This window comes from Megachile rotundata, chromosome 3 (assembly GCF_050947335.1).
Source record: "Megachile rotundata isolate GNS110a chromosome 3, iyMegRotu1, whole genome shotgun sequence".
NCBI classification, from domain to species: domain Eukaryota; kingdom Metazoa; phylum Arthropoda; class Insecta; order Hymenoptera; family Megachilidae; genus Megachile; species Megachile rotundata.
In genome coordinates, this window is record NC_134985.1 from 16,080,848 (window position 1) to 16,106,671 (window position 25,824).

Sequence of the window (25,824 nt, forward strand, 5' to 3'; positions counted from 1 at the left end):
ACTCCGTTCCGAATTCGTAACCTTTCTTCACGTGTCTTACGACACTGTACCTTCCTGCTTCATTTCACGGTCACCGCGTGTATATCAGCTTGATAAAATGCGATCACGGTCATCCCTTTCAAAATTAGCCATTTAACCGCGCGAACGACGTATTTCCGGTCAAGCGACGTATAGAGAATTGTCGCTACTGGCAAGGTATTCGAAATATGAAACAATTTGGCGGGAATTCATTTCAACAGTATGGAAGGGAAAATGGCGAATAATCAGTACACAACATCGTTGATATTTCAGCATTTTAAATATTTATTGAAATAATTGTAATATCGAGAATATTGTACTGACAGTATGTTATTAATTGTCAGAATTCTGGAATACTGACAATATATACTGATAATGTGAGATCTGTATAGCATATCTACCATTCTTTGTTCGACAAGTCGAAATTCCTTTCGTATTTGCCCAACATTAGCACGTAAGCATGCATATTATAACATATACTATCAGAATGCTAATTATCGAGGTTGTCGATGAATTTTTAGACATATAAATTGAGTGATAACTAAAACCTAACCTTTATTCATAGAAACACGTGCCGTTAAAATTTCAACCTCTAAACGACGAAACTAGCTTGAAGAAGTATATTCTTACAAAAATCATGCGCATGTTTGAAATTCGCGCGGAATACGGCCATCTTTGCTTGCCGTTAATTACCGGTAAAGTATATAGTATAATCTTATAATTTCATATAAATAATTGCATAACTTCATTTTTTTAATGTAGCCATTTTTTAATTTCAGTCTAGAAACAATAGCATTTTCATTATTGCATTTGAAAGTGCATTGTAATTCGATTATAGTACGGTAACCCTTTATAGTCTATTATTGGATGTAATATTTAAAATCAAGGAGAATTTGCAAACATAAAGAAGGAAGCACTATGTCAAGGATAACAAACACGACCGAGATTGGCACAATTTAATATGGCCCTATCCGATTTGAGGCAGACATAACTATACAGTATTCTGCTATACCAATCGATCGTTGTGTGACGGCCTCTATACTCTCTTCCGCATTGATTAACGTTCGTACGCAAGTAATTTGCCATGATCTTGGCATTAACAGTTTTTATCATCAATATTTTTTGCATTATTAATTATTAACGCAAATAACAAAATATAGTAGAGATAACTACGATAATTTGCACATGTCATGCGGTGATCACCTTTGGGGTGGTTTCGAGTTTGCGCTGTTAAGGTGCAAGAACAAGATGCAAGGTCAATCCCTCGTGAAGAAGGAGGTCAACGGGGCGGGACTTGCGTAACCCTGGCGAACGGCCAGTATGTTACGGAGCACAACGCCAGAGTTCAATGGAGTAACTTCGAATAAAGTGTATTTATACACCTTGAAGATGCGTACATACTTAGCGGACCTTGTAAAGAATAGACTAATGCTAAATGTGTCTGTTATGTACATCGAACATTTCTTGTGGCGCGTGCAACTATTCGTCACAAGAATCAATCAAGGGCTTCCTAAATTATGGTGAACTCAGCTCCTCTTTCGAAAACGATCCTTCAAGATTCAAAGTTCTATATTTCCAAAATCCGGAAGTCCCAATGTTCCACAATCCTAAGTATGTAAAATTACAGCTACAAACCTCCTATGAAATTTATTGTAATATTCGCAGGCGATAGAATTGCTTCGCGATAATCTTGCATTCGCTTTCATTTGATTAAACAAGCAGAGATCAGAAAGAAAGTACCGAGAAAGACATGAGAAGATAACGATGATTCACAACGTTACACGGAATTGAACAATAGCTCGTGTAAAATTATTCGAACGATTAAAATTTCTAAATGTTCATAGTAAGATATTTATCTAATATTTCTTATCATTATATCATTGACTAATTTTTCATTCATTTACCTATATTCCTAGAACACAAACGGGAAATTCCACATTTAATTTCAAGAAGGTGATATCTGTCTCCTGATAATGCTTACACAAACATATGCATTAGCAAACCTACTTAAATGGCAAAAGTAGCATCATCAGCAGTAATTTAATATGTTTGTATAATATTACTGACATAAAGATCAGCTATATTTTTCGATAATATATCAATACAATAGAAATTATACATATATTAACGCTTTTTTAGCTAAAGGGCGGTGTTACGCAATCGTCCTGGGTCTATAACACTGACAGAAAAATCGAATTGCGATACCTATTGGTGTCGTGCGAATCAAAGAGCTCGAGGAATTTTAAATTTTCCTGATTGTAGCAGGAAAATTATTTGCATTAGATATACGCGTCATCTCCATCGCATTGAATGCGCACGTCAATATATACATATAACAACACACGATTACTAGCTCACATGCATTATATCGAACATGCAATGGTGGGACTCAAGTGTGTGGATTGGATTAAATAACGACCTTGATGACGAAAGCGGCTGTCTGCGTTTAGTACAATAACTGAGGACATGATGGTCAATGCACCTGAAAGCAGTTTGAAGCAGTTTCGTGCATGATATGGATTTACAGATCTACTACTAAATATGGCAGAAATCAAGACATTTCGGTATTTTATCGAATCAATAATTCATAAAACAATAGCTTCATACAATATGTCTATTGAGAATTAGTTATCAAAATGCTCGTTGTCCTCGCTTCACGAATTTGGCTTCTATTATTGATGTATAGTTGTATTACATAAAAATAAATGTGACGTTTGATATTTCTTATTGCTCAATACATGAGCTACGGAAATTAAATTTTTTTGCAAATTTTATTACTCGTTCGAGGTACAAAGAGCATACATATTTTAGTATGAAATTATTGGCAATTCTTTAAAATTGAAATGCAAAAATATCGTTTATCTTTTGGAGTGTATAAATATCCCGATTAGATATCATGTTTTATGTAGATATCGAGTTAATTGATTTGCAATTAATAGCATAATCGAAGTGCTTCATTGCCAGGGTCATTTTATACACTAAAGATACTGTTTGTTCAATGGTTTCTACGATGTAACACAATATCTACAGTTGGTACAGAAGAATAAATCCAATGCCAATCGTTACTGATATAGATTAAACCAGAAATAGTAGTAAATTATACATTTTATGTATATATTTCGTGAATTCTTTAAACCACAAGAAATTCTCAATGATATTCAATGTAGATATAAATAGTATATTCTAATTGAGATGTATACTGATTTCATTATAAAGTTACATACATTTATAATGGAAATACTTATAAAATTATGACTAGATAGAACGAAAACGTATATTCGATACAATTTTATGAAATATTAATGAAAAATTTAACACCCTCTAGTGGTACGATGAAAAACACATTGAATCAAGGAACGTGTGGAATGTGAAATTGCGAAGAATACACACGAAACAAGCCGGACATTTATGAAACGTCAGACTTAGAATTAAATTGTTATTTAGTGGCATTTTACGGTAAATAAAACAGTTTCTATTAAAGGGTTTTCAATTATCTAATGTTATCTGTTGATAATGATAATGAAAATCTTGAAGTAAAATTTTTTTATTGCTTTATCATTTTATAGCAATGTCACTTTTCATCTAAGGTTATGGCTTCCCGCAATTTGTCATTTTTGTTACACTTTAATTAAATAAATCTTATTTTTCATACGTCATATATTAGTATTTTGTACGAACAAAATGTTGAAGCATCATTCAATTGTAATACATTTGTGACAACGCATACAAATTGAGATATGATTGTTTTTCAATTATAAAGTTTAATGGACATTATTGTTGATAAAAGATAATTATGCATTAACATTGTTACATACAGTGTTGAGATAATACTTAATTGCACAGACAATGAATGTGCATGTGTGTTTATATATTGTATTTGTGCTGATGTTTTTTTATTTTTAAAAGAAGTAAATATTAAGAAAAGTATCTTACATAACACAGTTTCTTTATTACTTTTAGAATGAAAATGCTATGTGTTTGTAATGTGACATTAATGTCTATTAATGTTGCCTAAAGATAAGGCATACATAGACAATATGACTGAAGGTTAGTAAATATAGTTTATTATATGTTTATTATTTATAAAATGCAATGAATAATTATTATATACTTCATTATTTATTTTGGACTACGATACACCTTACTTTCAAATAATGATAATAAATTATAAAATTATATTTTAGGGGGAGAAACACAACCAACTCCAGGGAATGAAGCACAGCCTGGTATATTTTGGTTTTTATTACTAATTCATAGATTTGAAATTTTTCAAATTTCTATGTAGAGAAAGTCAACTGTCAAGCTTAATATAATTAAATTAGTGTTCATTGTAGGCATCTGTTACGTTACAGAATGGGGCTTCATCTGTTAGTCTCTACCATCATGCAGAATTACTAGTTTTAGATCTAAGAATAGTTCTGTAGTAGTAGTTTCTTGATATGGTTTTATAATATATTTGTGTTTGAAAAATATATTTTTATACTGTTATGAAATTTAAAGAAGCTTAATTCCTGTGAGAATTGTCCAAGATGTAAATATTTCATTTTTATCAGAAGCTTCTGAACCCAGAGCCTTACATGGCGAGGGGTTATATGAAACAACAGCAGAATCTTCTTCTCAAAGTGTACCTGAACCCAATCAAGATTTACTTACTGTTCATGGAGCAACACAAGGAGAAAGTAGCGATGCTGTTAGCATACATACTGCCAGTACTTCGGTTTCTGGCAATGGTAGATATATAATTTTCATGGAAGTGTATGATGTATTACACACAAATCCTTGAAATCCATTTGTGTTTTAGAATCAAGTTCCAGTAGAGTGAGTGCAATAACTGTTGTATTACCTTGGGGTGCTCAAAAGGAAACTGTGAAACCACAGCAACTAGGAGATATGGATCTCAGACCTGGAGAATTTGTAATGCGCACTTTATTTGCAGAGTTTACCTCGCAAGCAGAGAAAAAGATGGAAGCAGTAATGACAGAACATGTAAGTAATATATTTATTTAGTACTGACTGTTTTTAATAATAATTGTATCACAGGAAAAGCCACTTTCAAAAGTTTTACAAAGAGGAGAGGATCTACAATTTGATCAGCTTCTATCTGCATTTGGTTCAGTTGCGGAACATTGTTTGCCTTCTATTTTAAGAGCATTGTTTAATTGGTACGAACGTCAATTAGTTGATCAGGGTAGTGATCAAAAGAAACCTGCTCCTGGTAAAGAAGATCAGAAAGGAAAAAGGTACAGACACATTGCAAGAATTATTAAAGAATATGTCAATAATGAAATATATATTTAATTGCAGTATTATGTACACAATAGTATCAGGAAGTGTTGAAACAGTTGAAAGAAGTGAAGCAGATTTACTTCAAGAGCGAAGAGATCTTGCAGTCGAATTTATATTTTGTTTAATGTTGATAGAAGTTTTGCGTCAGTTACCATTTCATCCTGGCCATGAAGATTTAGTTACTTACATAGAAAATATTGCATTCAAACATTTTAAATACAGAGAAGGGTAAGAAATAAAAGGATGATTATAAGATTAATATGAACTTAGATTTCCTGTATATTTTCTAACACGTTTTATCTTATAGCATCCAAAATGAACCAAATGCAGCAAATATTCATATTATTGCTGATCTTTATGCAGAAGTAATTGGAGTTCTTGCACAGTCTAGATTTATGTCAGTTAGAAAACGTTTCATGATCGAGTTAAAAGAATTACGCGCTAAGGAACCTGGACCTCATACTACGCAAAGTATAATATCGTTATTAATGGGAATGAAATTTTTCAGAGTAAAGGTAACCAGGAAATAGGAATCTATATTATTTTTCAATATTTATTACACACTTATATTCATTACATTAATTTATAGATGGTACCAATAGAAGAATTTGAAGCCTCGTTTCAGTTCATGCAAGAATGTGCACAGTATTTTTTAGAAGTAAAAGATAAAGATGTCAAACATGCTTTGGCTGGTCTTTTTGTTGAGATACTTGTCCCTGTTGCTGCTGTAGGTTTGCGACATACTTGTATAATATACGTTCCGATGTTTCAATGTATTTTGACATTTATCTTTTTCATTTTAGGCCGTAAAGAATGAAGTTAATGTACCTTGTCTAAAAAATTTTGTAGAAATGTTGTACTCTACCACGTTAGATATGTGTACAAAGTCAAAGCATAGACTTGCTCTTTTTCCTCTTGTAACATGTTTATTATGCGTGAGTCAGAAAACATTTTTTCTACAAAACTGGCATTATTTTTTAGCAATGTGTCTTTCTCATTTGAAGAACCGTGATCCCAAAATGTGTCGTGTTGCACTAGGTACGATTATTCACTACAAGGAATGTTACCGTGTAATAACATAAATTTACATATTTGGTTCCCTTGTTTTACAGAGGCATTGTATCGTTTGCTGTGGGTGTACATGATACGTATTAAGTGCGAAAGCAATTCAGCTACTCAAAGTAGATTACAAAGCATAGTAAACTCTTTGTTTCCTAAAGGGTCAAAGGCAGTAGTGCCACGTGATACTCCATTGAATATTTTCGTGAAAATCATTCAATTCATTGCACAGGAAAGATTAGATTTTGCTATGCGTGAAATAGTATTCGATTTATTATCCGTGGGCCGACCAGTAAAAATAATTTTAACTCCTGAACGTATGAGTATTGGACTTCGCGCTTTTTTGGTTGTGGCTGATAGTTTGCAACAAAAGGAAGGAGAACCTCCTATGCCTCGTACAATGGGCGTACTACCTAGCGGCAATACTATGCGCGTTAAAAAGACATTTCTGAACAAAGTAAGTGTTGTAAACTTCCATGTATAATTCAATCAATTGACAGATATTTATTATATAATTTGTACAATTTAGATGTTGACAGAAGACACAGCAAGAAGTATAGGAATGTCTTCATATTTCCCACATGTTCGGCGAGTATTCGTGGATATATTACGTGCATTAGATGTTCACTATGGAAGACCTCTTATGATGACGAGTACGCAAAACATGAACAAAGAACCGGATGAAATGATCACCGGAGAACGAAAACCAAGAATAGATCTTTTTCGGACTTGTGTCGCCGCAGTTCCTCGTTTAATACCTGATGGAATGACTGGTGCTGAATTAGTAGACTTATTGTCCCGTTTAACTGTTCACATGGATGAGGAACTTCGCGGATTAGCATATCAAAGTTTACAGACTTTGGTGCTAGATTTCCCTGATTGGAGACAAGATGTTGTCCTTGGGTTTACTCAGTTCCTTGCCAGAGATGTTCAAGATACTTTTCCGCAGCTGGTGGACAATGGTTTAAGAATGCTTCTGCAGCTTTTAACAAGTTGGAAAAATTCACTAACAAGCCCCAGCATAAGATCTAAAGAGCAATCAGATAACACGAGAACAATTACTCGTACCGACGGTAACATTAAGAAAAGTGAATCAGGACAAAAGATAGAACCTATTTCCAGTGTTTTTCATTTGGTGGAAGGCTTTGCATTGGTCATGCTTTGTAATTGTCGATTATACCCTCGAAGAATAGCCGTTCACATATTGCGTGAGGTTAAACATTTATTGAAAGCATTAGGTATGTTTCATTAATATAATTATGTAAGTTAGAATAAAAACATAAAACATTATAATGTTATTTATGTCTTAGGAGGTATGGAAGACGATCAATCTGTAATTGACGTAATAGATGCTTGTTGTCCAGTAGTTTTGGAGAAATGTTACCATATGTTGCCACCTGCAGAAAAAGCAGCAGCAGCTTCTACTTCTAACGTTGATCTTCAATGGATAGCTGAAAGAAGTAGTTGTGTGTGGACAGCAGGTAGTGATGATATTTTTAACATTAGAATGTTTGACGTGTTCATATACTTTACTAGTACATTTATCGACGCAGGTCTTCACGAAGATACGAGCACGAAAAGCTCTTCTTCCCTAAATTTGAACGGAGCAGATCCTTGGGGCAGTTGCCTGTTTGCATTTCTGGAGAAGGACAGAGTACTCACACTGTGCCCAACCGCAATTGCTCACTCATGGCCTATCGTTTTTACCCGAATAAATTCGCTATTTTCAGTAATCGATCCTACGTAAGTTTATTGTACATTTTAAAATAATTATACGTATAACTAAATAATAATCTTTATTCATATCTTTCAGACCTGTCAATGACAATAGAGCTTCCCTCTTAAGAAGTTCAACGGCAGTCAGAAAACCTGTGAATGAGAGGGACATGTACATGCACGTTTGGAAAAATTACTTGACTTTTGGATACAGAGTCGTTCCTCCAGTACCGAGTCCCGTTGTACGGTGCGCCAGTCCAGATCTCAGCCTCAGGTAAATGAATAATCAGAAACTGCTACAGGGACATTAGCATCATGTCATTCCATTTTATTATGTTAAACGACATTAAAAACACTTAGTCAAAACATAACAGATGAGTATATTTTTAAATGATACATTAGTTACGTAGTTTTATAATTACCTGAATTCTATATATGCACAAGTCACCGATAGATCCAAATTATATGTTTAATGACAGAGTTTATAGTTCTATCATTAGAGCTTTACATGTATACACAAACAACGAATTGTCAGGTGGAATTATTTGGTATTAATTGGTGTTGGGTCGTGTCTGCTTATGTCTGTTGTGTACTACGGAAACACATGATGGGTACCGATGTTTGTTTGTCCCAAAGATTTCTAATCAAAATTACATTGCAACCACTCTGAGGACTATATCGAGTTAACTCCTGGTTATGACATGCAATTTCTGCTGTGGCACGCACGTGGCATTTGTATCTCTAATATTTGATAAGATGTAAGAATGTCTAATCTCACATAAATTATGCACATATCACCTCTAAAAGTCTGTCTGTAATAATTAGCAACATAAGGTGTTTCATACCGAATAGAGGAGCACCAATTCGTACCAAGTCGTGTGCTTTGCACTCGGGGCGTGGGAATTCGGATTAGCATAACTGTTACCTGAGACGCACATTTTTCGCTTTATTTTACTGTAACATTTCTCTACCTCGCATGCTACACGTCACTGTCTCGCACATGTACATCTGGATCTTAGAGTAGTACTTTCTGAGCAGTAAATAATGTCTGATACAAGGAGCATTGGTGGTACACTGTATTGCATACTCTAGTGGTCAGCATACGGTGGAGTTTGGTGTGTTGTGCATGAGTAAGGAGTTGAGTCAGAGCCTGGAGAATCTCGGTGGGGCACAGACCCTACCGGGTCGCTTCTCCGTTCCGTCCATTTCCGGCATCTACACCAGGCATAAGCGGACCAGGTGAGCCTAATTAACCATTGCGAACGACCATGCTTCGATGTCACCCGGGATTAAACGGTCGTTGGTAATTTGCACTATATTTCTATCTCAGAGTTTTCTAAGTCTTTCTTAACCGTTGAGGTGTTAACACGTTCGCTGTGGTTTCAGGTCTGTGGACATTTATTGGGTAATATTCTGTACTATCAGAATAATACACATATGTGTGTTATGTCGACTTCTAAATTACCAGATTTTAATATCTCTAGTTACCAATGTAGGTATACAATATCTCTGTATCTTCAGATACTCAGATGCATAGATTCTTAGATGTCTATATACATCCTTGAGTTCATAGTATTAATATTATAAATATTGATATTATTAGTACTAATTGAGCGTGAAAATCCGCAGCGAATGTTTTATTAAATATCTGTATATCTGTTCTTATTCACTGTCACTGCATAGCCTTACGACCGTTCCCGATCACATTAATAAAACTAAACCTATTAATTAATTGCACACCATTATATCCGTAATGCGACAAGTTTCAGGGAGTCTATATAATACATATGAAACATTTAAATTCTCTCTGATAGTTCGTCACCTGATAGTCTTTCCGCCGAACGGGGTGATAACAAGTCACCTGGCACGAATGCAAGCCCCGCAGCTTTATACAAATTAACGGTACCTCTACTAAGGTGCGAGGTAGTGGATGTCAGGGATGCTGCTGTACAAGCGATCGGCAAAGTAAATGCTGATGCTCTAAAGTGAGTAAATAGATTATTTAACTTGGAATACGTTTAACAATGATCGTTGCTTCTCAGAGACTTGATGGAAGAATTAGTTCCTTATATCCGTGAAGCGGTTGACCGTAAGCAAGAAAATATGAGACGTCGAAGACGAAGAGATGCATTGAGATTGCAGCTTGTAAGAGTATTAGAATTAATCGCTGAGTATGGAACGTTTGGTATTTGGTTAGTTATCGAGTCTGTCCAACGCGTTTCTTCGTGATGTTTTTACATAATTTAAATTAATTTTATTCCTCTTTAGTCCTGCAGTGTTAGATCGCGAAACGCAATCGCTTCATCCAACGTTCGTTGAATACATCGACGGTGCACGTTTGTATTTAGAGAACGAAACCGACAAAGAGGCACCCGCTGTTCGCGATATTAAATTACATTTCTGCAACTTTATTAGAAAGATGATCAAAAGTTTTTCCTGTAAGTTTATACGTATCTACGTAGGAGTATCCTCTTATAGGGATAATTTTATGTAACTAACATTTTTTTTTGATACTTCAGTGGAAACATGTCATACGTTGCTGAAGAGAGACTTGAGACGGAATTTGTTCATGTTGTTCGCCAGTTGGGCAGGTCCCTATGGACGACCATTGGCGACCACATCTTCACTACACGAAGAAGAAAAATCTTGTACAGAGTTACAGCTTTCAGCGTTGCAAGCTATGAGCGGACTACTGTGTTGTGGTCCTTGCTTCAATCCTCAATCGCTTTCAGAAGAAGGAGCAATATTATATCAGTGGTTAGACTTACTGTTAGCCAGCAAGGACGAAAAAGTAAATTTCAAGCCAACAGTTTAATATTGTTCTTTTAAACGATTACTACATTTCTGCTAAAAATTTCAGATTTATGCCCTTGCTAGAGAAACAGTAGTGTTACTATTGGAATGTAACCCTGATATCGGAACGCTTCTCGATTGGGTGGTCGACCGTTGTTACACGGGAGCTCCGCAAGTAGCCGATGGTTGTTTCCTCGCCTTGGCAACAATTTTTAGTGCAAGGTGAATAATCTACACATGTATTTAAATATTCTCAATTGAAAAGAATTTATTTGAAACAAATTATAAGGCAGTATAAAAGATCTCATTTTATTTATAGTACATTAGCATAAAATGTCTTTAATGTTCTTTTATAGAGAGTACCCCTGTGACCATTACACGAGCATCATCAACGTTACCCTAATGAGTACAGGTTGTCCACGTGCTCCAGTTCACGACGCGGCGCTCCAACTTCTTCAACTGCTGGACCAAAGATTCTTCGGGAACGTGGGTCCTCTTCCGGCTGCGGAACCCGAGACCAGTAAGTTCGATTTGCATGTTCACTTCATTGGCGTAACTAGGATTTTTATTTGGAACGGCTCCAGATCTTTATTATTAGTGTCAACATTACCAAGTGGTTTGGAAACCTGGGAATTTGAGAACTTCTAAATTCTTTTTACTTTGAAAGTTGTCTCTATTAAGTTACGCCAATGTTCTACTTGCACGTGAAGTTTCTTACATCATAACATAATTGCAATTATGTTGTATCTTAGTCGTAAAGTTTTACTCAGGGATAACATGTAGCTCATGGAAATCTTCCCATTGTTGAGTGAACGCACTACCATGACGTTGTACCGTGGCTGTCGTACTTGGTCGCACAAAATTGGGAACTAAAAATTGACCAATAAATATTTTCAATAATATTTGAAAATATTAAGTTTAACAACATGCTTACCATTTTGCATTCCATGAGTCGCTACCTGCGTCGCGTTTTTCCTGCGAAAACGCTTCAGAAACATACACCGTATCGCCGTTCGAAAATTCTGGCCCGTCGCGCAGTACAGAATAAAGTTAATTCCAAAGTTGGTATTGAACAGCAAATTGGAAACCTGTTGCGCCAGCTCCAGTGTTCTGGTCTGGGTCAGATTGCTCTCGTTCTGAAACTGTATTTTTACATGCAATACCAGCAAGTTATTAAATATTTCATTTGTTCCCGATAGTTATTGGCACGTACATGTAAGAAAGCGTAAATCCTCAAGACGTACGCCGGAAGATTAAAGCACAGGAAAGCGCTGGAGACGACGAGAAGCATCTTGGTGATTTTGGTCTGCGCCAGATTGTTCCGGAAGCTCTGCGCGTGCGGTTGTTTCTCCTTCAAGATATGCGGCTCGTTGGTTAGCGATTTTCTAATTTTGATATGCCTATAGATAGCCCGTGCAATCAACACGTTCAAAATAATGATCACGGTAAAGGGTATCGCGAAAGTCAGCACCGTGTCGATGACGTTGTAAACGATGGCCCAGGATTCGAACCCCTCTGCTAAATGGCACTCGGTCACGTTACCGTTTTTGCCGTACTGTGGTCGCGGTGCCGAGAACCATAGAACCGGACTGCACAAAAAGACACCCAGCGTGGTCAGCATGAAGACCGCCGCTTTTGCCCGGGCCACCGTGCACATTGACTGACGATACAACGGATATTGCACGGCTATAAACCTCTCGATAGTGAACGCTACTACGAGCCAAACGCTCATGAAGCTGCAAAGGGTAGTCAGGTAAATGAAAAACTGACAGAAGCCTGGCTGATTGAACAAACCAACCTCCACCAGGTTCAACCAGACCACGAAGACGGACACGAGGAAGCCGGTATCGCTGATCGCTAATGCACCAAGATAGATACTCGATGAATTTTGACACAGTTTCGTACCGAAAAACACTGTCATCGAAAGACAATTTCCTAGAGAGCCGAAGTAAACCAACATGGGGGTGTAATATAATTGGACGCTACGTAACACGTTCTCCGTCAAGTTGAATTCCACGAGGTCTCTTTGTGCGTGAGCCATTTTCGGGAGACGCTCTCAAACAGAAAGATTCATCGGTTTTTATAGTTGAAACGCAGGATGCATTCGCGATGACGTGTTGCAGTTAAAAATATTTTGTTTTAGCAGATTATAGTTCGTTGTCTTAGGGTTTCTGTTTTTCATTATAGACTTGATTATATTTGTTTTGCGTAAAATATGGAGAGGGTACGATGTTTTTAACGAAGAGATAGTACGATAATTTCATAGTCAATTTCAATGTCAATTGTGAGGAAATCATGAATCTTTGTATGAAGAATGAATTTTATACGAGCAGGAATTTTAATGCTTGTTCACGTTTTACCATTCTTGCAACAGGTTACGCTTTTATAACATTGTTTTAAATTCACGGAACAGATCCACCGATTTTTCAACCGCTGTTTGTTTTTTCATTCTCGTTCGGTATAAGTGGTTAGGCCATTTGCGGTGTCTTCGAGCGATGAACGAATTTCATGCCGCGAACAGAAGCTCGAAGTTTATTTAACGCTCTATGAAAAACTGCGCTGGAGTGCTGCCAAATTCTCGCGGCGCCTTCAAAGCTTGATAAAGAAGTCCATCTTTTATTGCAGATCTCGGAAATGAGTTTATGATTTCACTCGCGCATAATTCTGTACATTTCTGTTTAGAACATTTTGTGATGTCTTCGTTACACGTTCAATTTAGAGTTTCACTTAAACCTATTTACTTTATTACATTTTTTATTACTAACTTTGCACTGTTAATAAAATCATTTGAACAATGGTACAAGCGTTTGAATGCTTGCATATGGTATTTCATTTTAGAAAATACTTATTATATTTTTATCACTTGTTTATAGTAGCGCGAGACACGTTTGTAATTTTAGCAGAAGCTGTGAATAGAGATGGATTTAACGATTGTTTAAATATTTTAAATCTTGCGATGCGTGTAGCTTTTATTTAAAATTATGGATAACAGAAACTGCACACGTTTATTTTTCAAATAAAAATGTCCCCGACAACAGATGTTGAAGATAAACGATGTACCTCGGGATGCTGCCTCGACTATTTCTGCATGGTGCATCGGCAACTGTTCCTGATAAACTCCGGTGGATCTAGCTTCTGCGCACCGAGGCAATATATGAATTCTAGACGGTTACGTGAAGTAACTGATACGAAGAAAATATAAAGCTTTTACATATAGCTATATGTTACAATTCTATACTGTAATTCCATGCGTTGTAGTTCCACGCGTTATAATTCCATGTCTTATATTGTCACGCGTCGCAATACCATGCGTTACAATTCTATATGCTGTAATTTCACGCGTTGTAATTCCACGCGTTATAATTCCACGTCTTATATTGTCACGTGTCGCAATTCCATGCCTTACAATTCTACGCGTTGTAACTAAACATTGTAACTACATGCCTTATAATTCCACATATTGTATTACTACACATTGTAATTCTATCGTTTATAATTCTATTATAAGCCACGTGTTATATCACCATGCGTTGTATCACCACATATCATATTTGTACATATTATACATATAGGCACACAATTAAACCTTATAGGAAGTACTTTTCAAGAGCGATTCTATTACCGACATTAAGTCTCATTACAAAAAAAAAGATTAAATTAGCGACTGATTTTATTAGCATCTCTTCGGTAATGAAGTTATATTGAATATTAATTACATACCTTCGTTTCTGCAGAAAGATAGCTTGTATAATTGATACTGTACTTACGGTTGTTAATTCTTCTTTTAGGTCAAGATGATCCTGTGGGCGGCTCATCAACCACGGCCACATCAGCCGCAGGACAACAAAGTAATCCCATCGGTGGAATGTCCTCAAGTGGAACAATTAGGGGTGGTACTCTTGATGTGCTTCTATCAACCACGTATTGTCGCAATCAAATGTATCTTTCTCGTCAACTCGCACAGCTACATCCAGAGCTAACTATGCCCATGTTCAGTGGTAAGCTTGCTTTTTTTAAAAACAATATTTTCATCACATGTTAGATATACAGGTGCTGTTATTTACATAAATGCGCTTTATCTCTGTTGAGCCTTTTTATTTATCTTTAATTGATTTTGTTGCATAAATACAGGTGTTTTAGAGATAAGGAAGAAAATTATCTGAGATGATTAAAGGTGTTATACTTCAACATCAACTGTTTTTAGCAAACTTTTATTTTCTAATTTTGTATGAGAAAGAAAAAGAGAGTTCATGGTATATTGATTGTCTCCATCCATTGTAATTGAACCGTCTACGTTTCTTATTAGGTCTATTAATCTCCTATACCATATTGTTCCACTTTTGTAGTTCATCAACCTTAACTGGTCAAGGTGAACTAGCTTTTTTTTTAATATTTTACATGTGTTACTTAATCTTGAAAATATTCTGAAGCATTTATGACAATAACTATTGATATCAGTATTGTACTTGTGATGAAAATGATTGATTTCTATCTTTGGGAAAGACAGAAATATGACTTATGTAACTGTTTGAACTCAACAATGTGAGGAGAATGTAACATTTGTAAGTTGGACTACATTGGACAGGTTGAGCCTTTTACCAGTAGCTAGAAATAATTCATCCATTTATAACTCAACCTAATACTCCTTTCTCCAGTTTGCATGTTTGCATTGAAAATACATTTTGTCAGACCCATTTGAAGCACCGCTTCCAACGAAAGATGACAAACGATGTTACTGTACAGGATTTAGATAACTTTCTGCTTGTATGAAAACAGATCATTTTGTTTCATTACATTATTTGCAATTGAACTTAGAAAACATGAGCAAAACTTTCATTTACTTCATACATGTATATTATATTATATTAACTTGTTAAACAATATCATAACCTGCATTTTAACAATAAATAAATTATTAAAAATATTGCAGAAAATATTGGAATGTTAAAATATATGAAATTGAATAAAATATTGAAATTTATAAATTGCAAAATAAAAGCAATATTTGTGTAGATATAGAAAAATCTTAATTGTTTGTTAATATTGAATATGTTAAAGCTAGCAACATTTCAGTAGGTTCAATCTTGAAATGAACAATCTGTTTAAAGATAGCAATGAAACTGACCTGAATACCGTGATACAAACATCTGCTAAGTAAACTAATATTTCCCAAAGAAAAGACAAGTGCTTCATGTTTCCCAATCTCATACATCTTTATTATATATGATTTTCAGAAATCACACACAGATTCCAAACAGCTAGGAGGGAGGTCCGACAACTATTACTTCAATATTTATTGCCTTGGTTGCATAATATGGAATTGGTGGATCCTAACGTACCTCCACCCTCTAATCCATTGAGTTATTATCAGGTAAAATTGTATCCAATATTTGTTGAACTTGAGAAATCCTTTGGGAAATTAAGAACACATCTGAAGGTATAGGAATATAGTAATTTATTGATGGTGCTTTATGAAATTAGTATCTTTTACAATGTAATACCTCTTTTTATATTCAAAAATATTAATTTTAAGAAACTGTTCCTATAACATACTAGAATTATAAATTTTCAAATTATTATTGATATATAAACCCATCTGACTGAGATAAAAATTACTGTCATAAGGGTGGACAGTTAAGACTGAAGTTGAAAAAGTTAAACCTAAGCTATTAATTATAAGTTTATACATCTCTAAAGAATAAATGTTATACTATTATTTAAAAAAAATTGGAGGCGCCGGGTATCGATCCCGGTACCTCTCGCATGCTAAGCGAGCGCTCTACCATCTGAGCTACGCCCCCCACGATCTGGTTTAATGCAAGTGTCGAATTGAAGGTGCAATGTGATCTACTTTTGGTGAAAGTGTTCAAAAAAAGAACCAAAAAATATTTTGGAGGCGCCGGGTATCGATCCCGGTACCTCTCGCATGCTAAGCGAGCGCTCTACCATCTGAGCTACGCCCCCTTCGATACATTTTCTTAAGAAAATTCTTGAAGCTGTCATAGAAGAAGATTCTTTTGACGAGGGTTTCAGTAGTATACTTTACGATATATCAGACGCCTGTTCTAGGAACTTACTACTTGTACGCCAGTCATATGGCACGCATATGTTATTCGTTTGACTGCGTATTTTCTGTACGTAATCCAAATACAGTTTATATATAACTTGCGTTAAAATATTGACATTAACATTATTATTTAAAATTTACCATTTATTTAAATTATTTTTCTGAACCATTAATGTTAATGTTAAGTATTGAATAGTGATAGTGTACTTGAAGATGTTATTTTTTTTTTAATATTGTTTTTTTATGGAACTAAAAAATTGTCAAAAAGGTGTTTGTAAAATGGAAAAAAAGAATTTTGGAGGCGCCGGGTATCGATCCCGGTACCTCTCGCATGCTAAGCGAGCGCTCTACCATCTGAGCTACGCCCCCCACGATTTGATCCGATTTGAACAACAATCTGCAGGTGCAATACGATCTACTTTTGGAAAAAGGATCCAAAAAAGACCTTGGAGGCGCCGGGTATCGATCCCGGTACCTCTCGCATGCTAAGCGAGCGCTCTACCATCTGAGCTACGCCCCCCGCGATCTCATTTAATTCGAACACCAATCTGCAGGTGCAACATGATCTACTTTTGGTAAAAGGATCCAAAAAAGGCTTTGGAGGCGCCGGGTATCGATCCCGGTACCTCTCGCATGCTAAGCGAGCGCTCTACCATCTGAGCTACGCCCCCTGTGATTTATCTTATTTCATAAACAATTTTGTATCCCCATGTCTGTTCAAACATGAAACTTGTAATAATTTTTTAAATACATTAAAAAATAGAACATTGCTGAAAAAACTGTAGGCAGTTGAACAATTTCAAACACTGCACTTTATGTAAAGATTATTATGGAATATTCTTAAATTTAATTATTATTTTTCCAGTACTATGCAAGCGATATGTCGCGTGGCGGAGCTCGCAGAGAGGGGTGGGGTAGCGCGGAGGCAACAGAAATGGTGTTAAATAACTTGTTCTACATAACTGCTAAGGTAATGAACAAAAGATGATTAATTTGAAAGCTAATGATCATTGAACATACATATAATAATACAAATTTCACGTAGTTCTCTGATGAGCATCCCAAAGAGACAGAAGAGCTTTGGGCCACTCTGTGCGGTTGTTGGCCTAACAATCTGAAAGTAATTATTCGCTACTTGATAATCGTCTCAGGAATGGCACCACAGGAATTGCTTCCATATGTAAGTTTTTAAAAAATAATTTCACGTCCATCTTCAAAAATAATTTCTCGTCTATCTAAACTCTTATATGTTTCAGGCAAAACGTGTAGTTTTGTATTTGGCCAGAGCCCGACCGGATCGTTTAGTGGATGAAATGATGACCGAACTGCAGACAGTCGAAACATTGAACTGTCTGATCGAAAGGACTGAAACACCACCTTTTTACAGATTGACTAGTATGAGAAAAGCTTCATCGCACAGTGATGCCCCTGCAGCAGATCCTGCTAATCCTCCGCGAGATCTGGGCGTTGAAAAAGGTACCATTCATACCAAAAGGCATTCAGGAGAGGATCCCGTTAAAACCGGGTAAGAATAATCGATTATTATATTTAGTTATCGATTTCCTTTCTTTACGAGTTTTATATATGCAGTTCGAAATCTGACACCGCACTGCGAGCACTCGCTGGATTTCAAACCCCAAGGGCAGAAAAAACAAGGACTGCGAGCGGCCCGCCAGTTCTTCCGGACGATTTGTCCACTCCTACGACCGAAGCCGAAGTATATTGACTTTATACCCTGGTACATAACTTCTCTTTCTACTTCGAACTTGATTTCAGTTGACCACGGACGAATCTTGTTATGGAGGACGTAACGGACCCGTGGGAGTAAATGGAAAGATGTCCTGCAGCGGTGAAAAGTTTGATATTCCTCAACCGCATCCTTTACCGATGCCTGAATACGGCGGATACTTTGCTCCTCTTACGGAATATCTTCCGGATAGTTCGCAACCCATAAGTGGATTTCATAGGTGAAGAAACTTAGCTCTTACAGTTTCGCTATATGGCCCTGAAGTTATCGTTCATGTGCACACTTGATACTTTCTTAACACTGTATGGATTGCATTCTTATTCTAAACAATATGACCACAAATGCATGTTGAGACGGGACTCCATATAGCGAGACTACTATACTAACAAAAAAGAAAATTTTACTAACGTTAACCACTTTATTTAAAAATTTTAGATGCAACATCGCTGTGATGCTGCTTACCGACGTCGTCGTGGACGGCATACAACTTGACTGGGCAATCCATGTCCCTCTAATGTTACATATAGTTTTCCTTGGCTTGGATCATTCAAGACCTCTCGTAAGGGATCACTGTCGTTGTCTTTTGTTAAATCTATTGGTTGTCCTTGGAGATCATCGAGATCATCTTGGCGTAGCGCGGGTACTGTTGGCATCAAAAACAGAACAGTTGGGTTTAGGTCTTTCAACTCCAGCTTTGCCAATACTCGAACATAATTTCACCGAGGTTGATCCAGAGTTTGACAGTTACCTCTATGGTCCGCCGCCAGCACCACCTCCTACGACACCCCCTCCCTCATCTTCGCCTCCGCCACCTTCCTCTTCCCCTCCTCCACCACCTCCGCCTCCGCCACCGCCTCCTCCACCACCGCCACCACCAGAATCATCTATATTTAATACAGCGCCTCCGCCACCTCCGCCTCCTCCTCCTCCACCACCGCTTCCGTCTTCTAATAGCGGAACTCCTACTCATTCACCTGTTCCTAATGCAACGTCCACTCCTCCAATATCAATGAATCATGTGAATCAATCAGTCATGGACAGCAATAAAGATTATTCGAATTCTCATGCATATGGTGAGGAATTAACATTTCTGTGATTTTGGTTTGTTGCTTCTGTAAGAAACTAAATGGGATAATGTTGATGATGCAGAATCGGCAACGTGCAACAATTGGCCACAAACGACGGGATCATCCACTACAGTGCCTCCTGTTATTGTTACACCGGAAGATGCAAACAACTGGGTTGGGCCTCAACCAGGTCCAAACATGCCAATCCAGGATGTGATCAAATCTTTAATCAATTTCCTAGCGTCTAGGTATGTTTATAACTTTTACATGAATATTTCCTCAGAGTTTGTGAACGCATTTTTTGATACAGGATTAATCAACCATTGTGGAATTATGAAGATATGACTGCCAAAGTATGGTGGGTTCGCAGTGCTGAGCAATTAACAGTATTATTGCGACATGTATTGCGAGTCTTCAGAGATTCCTTGCCCCATGCATTGGTCAGTCAACGATGGGCACAAACCGCGTTACAATTAGGCTTGTCTTGTTCGTCCAGGCACTATGCAGGAAGATCTCTTCAAGTATTCAGGGCATTACGAGTTCCTATTACATCTCGAATGTTATCTGATATTTTATCTAGACTGGTAGAGACTGTCGCTGAACAAGGAGAAGACATGCAGGTATATATTTAATTTTTTATAAATGTATTCTTTGATAATTATAACCTTAAATATCCTTACAGGGCTACGTGACAGAATTATTACTGACACTTGAAGCAGCCGTTGATTCATTAGAGTCTGACTTCCGACCTCTAGATTTCATGAAAGAGATATTTAAATCCACTCCAAACTTGAACAATAAAGATCCAGCCGCGGGTGGTTTGGTTGGTGGAAAACGAAGTCCGGGCGGTGGAAACGGATACCCAGCAGGTCCACACATGTTTTCTCATTTAAATCAGGGTGGTCATACAAGAAGTACCAGCTACTCGGTTAGTTATTGCATGAAGAAGTCAAGCGGTGGTAATTCTGCGGCAAGCGAAATAAAAGGTTTGTAAATATCTATATACATAATTATTTATCAGTGAATATATAACATAATTGCATTATGTTTTCTACAGAATTGGATACCAGATGTAACAAATATCCAAATTCTAACCTGTCTCGGTCAAGATCAGCTCAGTCTTTGAAATTGCTAGGTGACTCAGCGACGCAAGACGACAAAATGACTATTTTAGCACAACTATTTTGGCTATCGGTATCGTTGCTCGAGTCTGACTACGAGCACGAATTTTTATTGGCATTAAGGTTGCTTAGTCGAGTACTGCATAGATTGCCACTCGATCGACCAGATGCTAGAGACAAAGTTGAGAAACTGCAACAACAGTTAAGATGGAATTCATTCCCTGGTGTGCATGCATTATTATTGAAAGGTTGTACCAGCCCAAACACCTACGAACAAGTTGTAACGCTGTTGTCTCAGTTCACCCCATTATTGGATTTACCGGTAGTTGACCCTACTCAGAGTCTCGCATTTCCAATGAACGTTGTATCGCTACTTCCTTACATGCTTCTAAACTACGAGGACGCTAATGAATTATGTATCAGGAGCGCCGAAAATATTGCACAAGTAATTATGTTCAATTAATATCAGTGATGGAACCGCTTGGGTGTACTCCAATGTCTATAAGCTCCCAAGCACTTGATCTACCCATCACTGTTTTATACCGTATCTTTTGACGTATTATATAATTATAATCTTCATTTGCAGGTAAGTGCTGAGAAGGGAAAGAAACTGGAGAATTTAGGCACAGTAATGACACTATACAGCCGACGTACCTTCAGTAAAGAAAGCTTTCAATGGACAAAATGTGTGGTCAAATATTTGTATGACACATATGCTCATCTCAGCTTCAACATGCTTGCGTTTCTGGTCGAAGTACTTGAAAAGGGTCCAGGAAGCGTTGCGTTACCTGTGCTTAGTATTATACATTGCATGTTGCATTACGTTGATCTAGCCTCACAAGCAGCCCAACCGATCAACACAGAACTTCTGCGAGTAATTTCCAAATACGTCGAGGTACGATTAAAAGTTGATTTCAAATGGTAGCGAATTATGCAATATGTATTTGTTTTCGTAAGTAGTTGACATGTAACGATGTAATGTTAGGGTCCTCATTGGAAGGAAGCCCTTAAAATTTTAAAGCTCGTAGTCACGAGATCGTCAACGTTAGTAGCACCACCTACATCTGTGCACGGTTCATCCTGGGAATCTTCAATAGCATCTCCGCATCCAAGCTTCACCGATACCGAAATCTTTACCAAAAAAGAATTGCCCGGTAAAATGATACTCCTTAACATATACTTTGCATGGTTGTACATTTTGAATATTATTAAGTTCTGTTTTTCCTCTTACAATGCGGAACACGATCACTGCATGGATTGCTTATCTGACGATGTTCAGGTTGCGATAAGAATAATAATAACAATAAGTTGTAAATCGTTCGCAAAATATATAGTTGTTATTTTTTTAATTAAAATTTGTTCGCTTGCAAACAACCTAAATTTTCTCATTTTTTTAAGTCTTGATTATTTCGTTAGCACTGTCCTTTTCAAACTTTCAATTATATAGTTGCGAAGCAGGTAAATGTACTCTTGAAACAGTAAACGTTAAAATATATCAGCTAGTAAATGAAATTCTGTTATCTTAAAAGTATTTATTGTAAATTTCATTGAATAGGAAGGACCATGGATTTCACGTTCGACTTATCTCAGACACCGGTAATTGGTAGACGATGGTTGATACGACAAGGTGTTGAAGAAAAGTCACTTGCTTCTCCCCGATGTTCACTGTCTCTATCACCAGCAGATAGCAACGCTGTTTCAGGTTGGAAACGACCATGGATGTCACAGGTAAGATAAAAATTGTAAAATGTACAAGAATTACGTTTAACGAAATCTGTTTTCTAGGGCCGAGTCCGTGAATGCTTGGTGAACCTTCTAACAACATGTGGACAACGCGTTGGTCTACCAAAGAGCCCATCTGTAAGTTCATTCGAAATCTGTTCCAGTAACTTCTATTGATTTGTGTCCATTAGTTTTCCTATAGAAAAATATTGTCATTGTTACTGACTCTGGTTATGTGCCCCTTTTTTAGGATGAACACATTAGTTCAATGACATTATATAGCAAGGTAACAGGTTACTTTAAATGCAGTCTGCACTTATTATCACCAGAGTAAAAATAAACATCTGTTTATACTCATGTGTGATGTCCTGTCAGTACAGATATATTCACGCTTTAATATGCTTCAAGTGATTTAACTCGCACTAAATTGTGAAAACGGAACAAGTTGTAATTTTCGTAGGATTATTGATGCGCAGTAGATTTTTGTGTAGCATGTGATTATATGAAAAGCGGCACGACATACACGTGCATTGTTGCAATAATGTTCATATTACTGCTATGTAAATCGAGACCAGACATACGTAACAGAGTTCAGTATTGATCACGTAAATGCACAATAACTGTTCAATTTCACAGCATTGCCAGCAAACAGAAAATATGAGGTGTCGTGTCCATTGGTGTAACTATGTTTTTTGAGGCCAGGTCGAGTATTTTATTAGTAGTTGATGTTACACATCAGGCATGGCCACAAATTCAGAAATTAGAAATTTGAATTTTTGGAAATGCTTAGTTACGCCAGTGATTCAATTGCTGTTACACCTCTAATGATTCTAGTTAGCTAAAAATAAATGTTTGTGATACAGGTTATATTCAGTCAAAGTTCAGATTTAATGGAAAGACAGTCATCCATGGCATCGTCGACGGAGGAAGTTTCTGGTGCGAATAATGACTTGAGTGGAGGCTCCAGAAGGGATGACGAACAATTTGGCGTGTTCAAAGACTTCGATTTCCTTGAATATGAAAGCGAAAGCGTTGAGGTAAGTATTTCTATCAAACACTTATAATTCAATAATTAAAAAACTCTTCATTTTCCACAGGGTGAGAGTACTGACAATTTCAACTGGGGAGTAAGACGACGACCTCTTAGCGAGGGAGAAGAAAGAGAACCAAGTTTGAGGCAATTTGAGGAAAGTTTAAGCGAGAAAACTCAGTCATCCAGCAAACACACTAGTCGGGTAAATAAATAAGTTATCGTAAAGATACACTTAGTAATACATTACATACATAATGTGTCAATATTACAGCGTGGTGTTGCGGAAGAATCATCTGACGACGAAGCCGGTTCAGAATCACCTTTGGACGAAGTCCCCGGTGGGTCAGGAGCGGGGCAAGAAGCGAACAATATTCCTGGAATGTTCCCACCATCCTCTCTTTCCCTCATACCTAGCCGTACGCGCCATGATTCTTCAACAAGGTCTGACACATCGTAAGTTTCTCGCTAGAACACGCGAAAGACGTGTTTAATTGATTTATATTCGTCGTTTATGTACAGTGGCTCTAGCGCGGGAGATTTAGGGGACGTAACGCCTTGTAACGCATCGCCAAACCTCTCGGCACTAATGCCTTTCAGACAAGTTGTGCGGGACGACGCGGAAGAAATCTGGCGACAACAAATTCAGAATCTGATCACGCAATCTCTGTACAACACTTTAGACTTTTTCCAATTATTGAGCAGAATTCTAAGGGTAAGTATGCGCCATACTTGTGCAGCAGGATTAGTTTTAATATTTTTATATTATCAGGATGTAAGCGGTAAATCCGTCACTCTTACACGAGAAGCCAGTGCCTTATTGTGTAATGGCAGCGCTGCCGCCACTCAATTAGGCTCTCATTTATCTAGTCACGCCGAATTACTTAGTTCAAAAGCTGAACCGCCTTTGATTTGGTTTTCCATTGCTATCTTTGCTAATCAGAGATTAAATGAATCTCTGCGTTTTGGAATGTTGGAAATCCAAGAGCATCTTGAAACGTTCCTCGATAAGAAGGATCACGCTACTGAAGTAAGCAATTGATTGCTAACTACACAGATATGTACAACTAATTTAATGTTAATTATTTACAGTGTCTGGAAGCGGCTAAAGCAGCAGCAAAGCTCCATGCATTGGGTGGTGGTCATACCACAGAGGCAGGTCTTGAAGAGATGCTCTTAGATTTAGGCAAAGCGCTTTATAAACTTCACCTACAACTGCTACTCTTAATCGAGGCTTCGAATAAAATGTTAGGCACTCTCATGAGCGCTGCGAAAAACGTACAAATTCCACTTCAGGACATGTCCGTGGAGATTGCGAATATGAAGATCGCTCTGAGTAGAGCGCTCGAGGAAAGCACAGAAAGTGAGAGGGGCACACCAACCCCAACACCTAGTCCTAGTCCTTTACCCGGCACTGGTGCTGTCGAAGAAGTTGCCAGAGTCGCAGAATTACTTAGAAACGCACGTTGGTGTCCCGCTCTTGAAGCTGTAAGACTGCACAGAGCACAGTGGCCGGGAGATCCGTTCCATGATGACGATGACGTAACGACTGCTGTTAATATGTACTGCAGATACTTAGGACAAGATAGATCTGGTAATGTATTAATAAAATTATTCTACAGTGCACTCTCACTATATGGCTCTCATAACCTATACAGCGAGTTCCCAAAGTTTCTCTCAATATAGCGAGTACATATAGATAGATATAATGAAGTGAATATAATTAGCGTTTCTTTTTCGCAGATATTTTTGTGGTTACACGAAAATCTGACGAAATGTTGGAGATATTTAGTAGACTAATGGAAAGTTTGTTCCAAGTTTTGGCGGCTGTAACCGGCCTAGAAACGTCTACGAAAGCAGCTCGGTCTCAACACGATCATCCTAGCAACTCGAAAAGTGACTGTTAAACTCAACATGAATTTTAATATTATATGGTATTATAGACAGTTGTTTGTCTAAACTTTAAACTAAAGTCTTCGTATAATTTAACTGTACGTGCGTTTTACCCGTGTATCCTTGTATATGACGTATATATGTGAGTATATATATATATGTCGCAAACTAATTGTCATAGAAATTTAGAAAAATACGCACGAGCGGAAGCACGATGTCGACGATTTTCTCGTCTCTTTTTTTTAACATGAACGCAATAACGTATGTAAGTTCGGCTAAATAAATATTGGAAAACTCAACGACGA

At 37.1% G+C, this 25,824-nt stretch overlaps 2 protein-coding genes and 5 non-coding genes across 16 annotated transcripts; 1 reads left to right on the forward strand and 6 right to left on the reverse strand.

The window, feature by feature from the left end:
- The first annotated feature begins 12 nt into the window (after positions 1–12).
- On the forward strand, positions 13–25,818 carry fry (microtubule binding protein furry). Of its 8 annotated transcripts, none has more exons than XM_076529533.1 (51): positions 13–472; positions 584–713; positions 798–1,861; positions 1,935–2,065; positions 2,158–2,582; positions 3,344–3,474; positions 3,979–4,065; positions 4,203–4,244; positions 4,572–4,748; positions 4,820–5,004; positions 5,059–5,258; positions 5,323–5,532; positions 5,612–5,819; positions 5,894–6,031; positions 6,108–6,342; positions 6,417–6,820; positions 6,893–7,601; positions 7,674–7,844; positions 7,917–8,106; positions 8,177–8,353; positions 9,172–9,318; positions 9,894–10,064; positions 10,122–10,271; positions 10,348–10,517; positions 10,599–10,870; positions 10,940–11,094; positions 11,229–11,392; positions 14,661–14,870; positions 16,107–16,243; positions 17,805–17,909; positions 17,985–18,119; positions 18,196–18,464; positions 18,530–18,656; positions 18,716–18,906; positions 19,122–19,759; positions 19,836–20,001; positions 20,064–20,373; positions 20,436–20,739; positions 20,811–21,319; positions 21,461–21,769; positions 21,860–22,028; positions 22,430–22,602; positions 22,660–22,734; positions 22,847–22,882; positions 23,460–23,633; positions 23,694–23,831; positions 23,901–24,082; positions 24,149–24,341; positions 24,399–24,656; positions 24,719–25,220; positions 25,370–25,818. In XM_076529533.1, the coding sequence occupies exons 7-51, from the start codon at positions 4,023–4,025 to the stop codon at positions 25,531–25,533; spliced, it is 9,792 nt and encodes a 3,263-aa protein (XP_076385648.1). In that variant the 5' UTR covers positions 13–472; positions 584–713; positions 798–1,861; positions 1,935–2,065; positions 2,158–2,582; positions 3,344–3,474; positions 3,979–4,022; the 3' UTR covers positions 25,534–25,818. The 8 variants fall into 8 exon arrangements, with proteins under 8 accessions (XP_076385648.1, XP_076385651.1, XP_076385650.1 ...); XM_076529536.1 differs by having other exon boundaries at positions 23,901–24,070; XM_076529535.1 differs by having other exon boundaries at positions 4,575–4,748.
- Positions 11,115–13,975, reverse strand: LOC105662214 (C-C chemokine receptor type 1-like). 3 transcript variants are annotated; one of them, XM_012283151.2, is made up of 4 exons: positions 12,086–13,975; positions 11,807–12,014; positions 11,591–11,741; positions 11,115–11,498 (listed from the first exon to the last, which is right to left on the reverse strand). In XM_012283151.2, the coding sequence occupies exons 1-3, from the start codon at positions 12,911–12,913 to the stop codon at positions 11,635–11,637; spliced, it is 1,143 nt and encodes a 380-aa protein (XP_012138541.1). In that variant the 5' UTR covers positions 12,914–13,975; the 3' UTR covers positions 11,115–11,498; positions 11,591–11,634. The 3 variants fall into 3 exon arrangements, with proteins under 3 accessions (XP_012138541.1, XP_012138542.1, XP_012138540.1); XM_012283152.2 differs by having other exon boundaries at positions 11,115–11,516; XM_012283150.2 differs by having other exon boundaries at positions 11,115–11,374; positions 12,086–13,974.
- Positions 16,601–16,673, reverse strand: TRNAA-AGC (transfer RNA alanine (anticodon AGC)). Its single transcript has one exon. It is a non-coding gene; the product is annotated as a tRNA-Ala (tRNA).
- TRNAA-AGC (transfer RNA alanine (anticodon AGC)) lies at positions 16,764–16,836 on the reverse strand. Its single transcript has one exon. It is a non-coding gene; the product is annotated as a tRNA-Ala (tRNA).
- TRNAA-AGC (transfer RNA alanine (anticodon AGC)) lies at positions 17,236–17,308 on the reverse strand. Its single transcript has one exon. It is a non-coding gene; the product is annotated as a tRNA-Ala (tRNA).
- Positions 17,387–17,459, reverse strand: TRNAA-AGC (transfer RNA alanine (anticodon AGC)). The gene has a single exon. It is a non-coding gene; the product is annotated as a tRNA-Ala (tRNA).
- TRNAA-AGC (transfer RNA alanine (anticodon AGC)) lies at positions 17,538–17,610 on the reverse strand. Its single transcript has one exon. It is a non-coding gene; the product is annotated as a tRNA-Ala (tRNA).
- Positions 25,819–25,824: the final 6 nt, after the last annotated feature.

Coding starts and splice junctions, on each gene's coding strand:
- fry (XM_076529533.1), top strand. CDS start 4,023: ATGTTGCCTAAAGATAAGGCATACATAGACAATATGACTGAAG. Junction 18,657..18,715: donor CTCCTACGACCGAAGCCGAA/GTATATTGACTT, acceptor ACTTGATTTCAG/TTGACCACGGACGAATCTTG. Junction 21,770..21,859: donor TAATTTCCAAATACGTCGAG/GTACGATTAAAA, acceptor ATGTAATGTTAG/GGTCCTCATTGGAAGGAAGC.
- LOC105662214 (XM_012283151.2), bottom strand. CDS start 12,913: ATGGCTCACGCACAAAGAGACCTCGTGGAATTCAACTTGACGGAGAAC. Junction 12,015..12,085: donor GGATTTACGCTTTCTTACAT/GTACGTGCCAAT, acceptor GTAAAAATACAG/TTTCAGAACGAGAGCAATCT. Junction 11,742..11,806: donor GACTCATGGAATGCAAAATG/GTAAGCATGTTG, acceptor GTCAATTTTTAG/TTCCCAATTTTGTGCGACCA.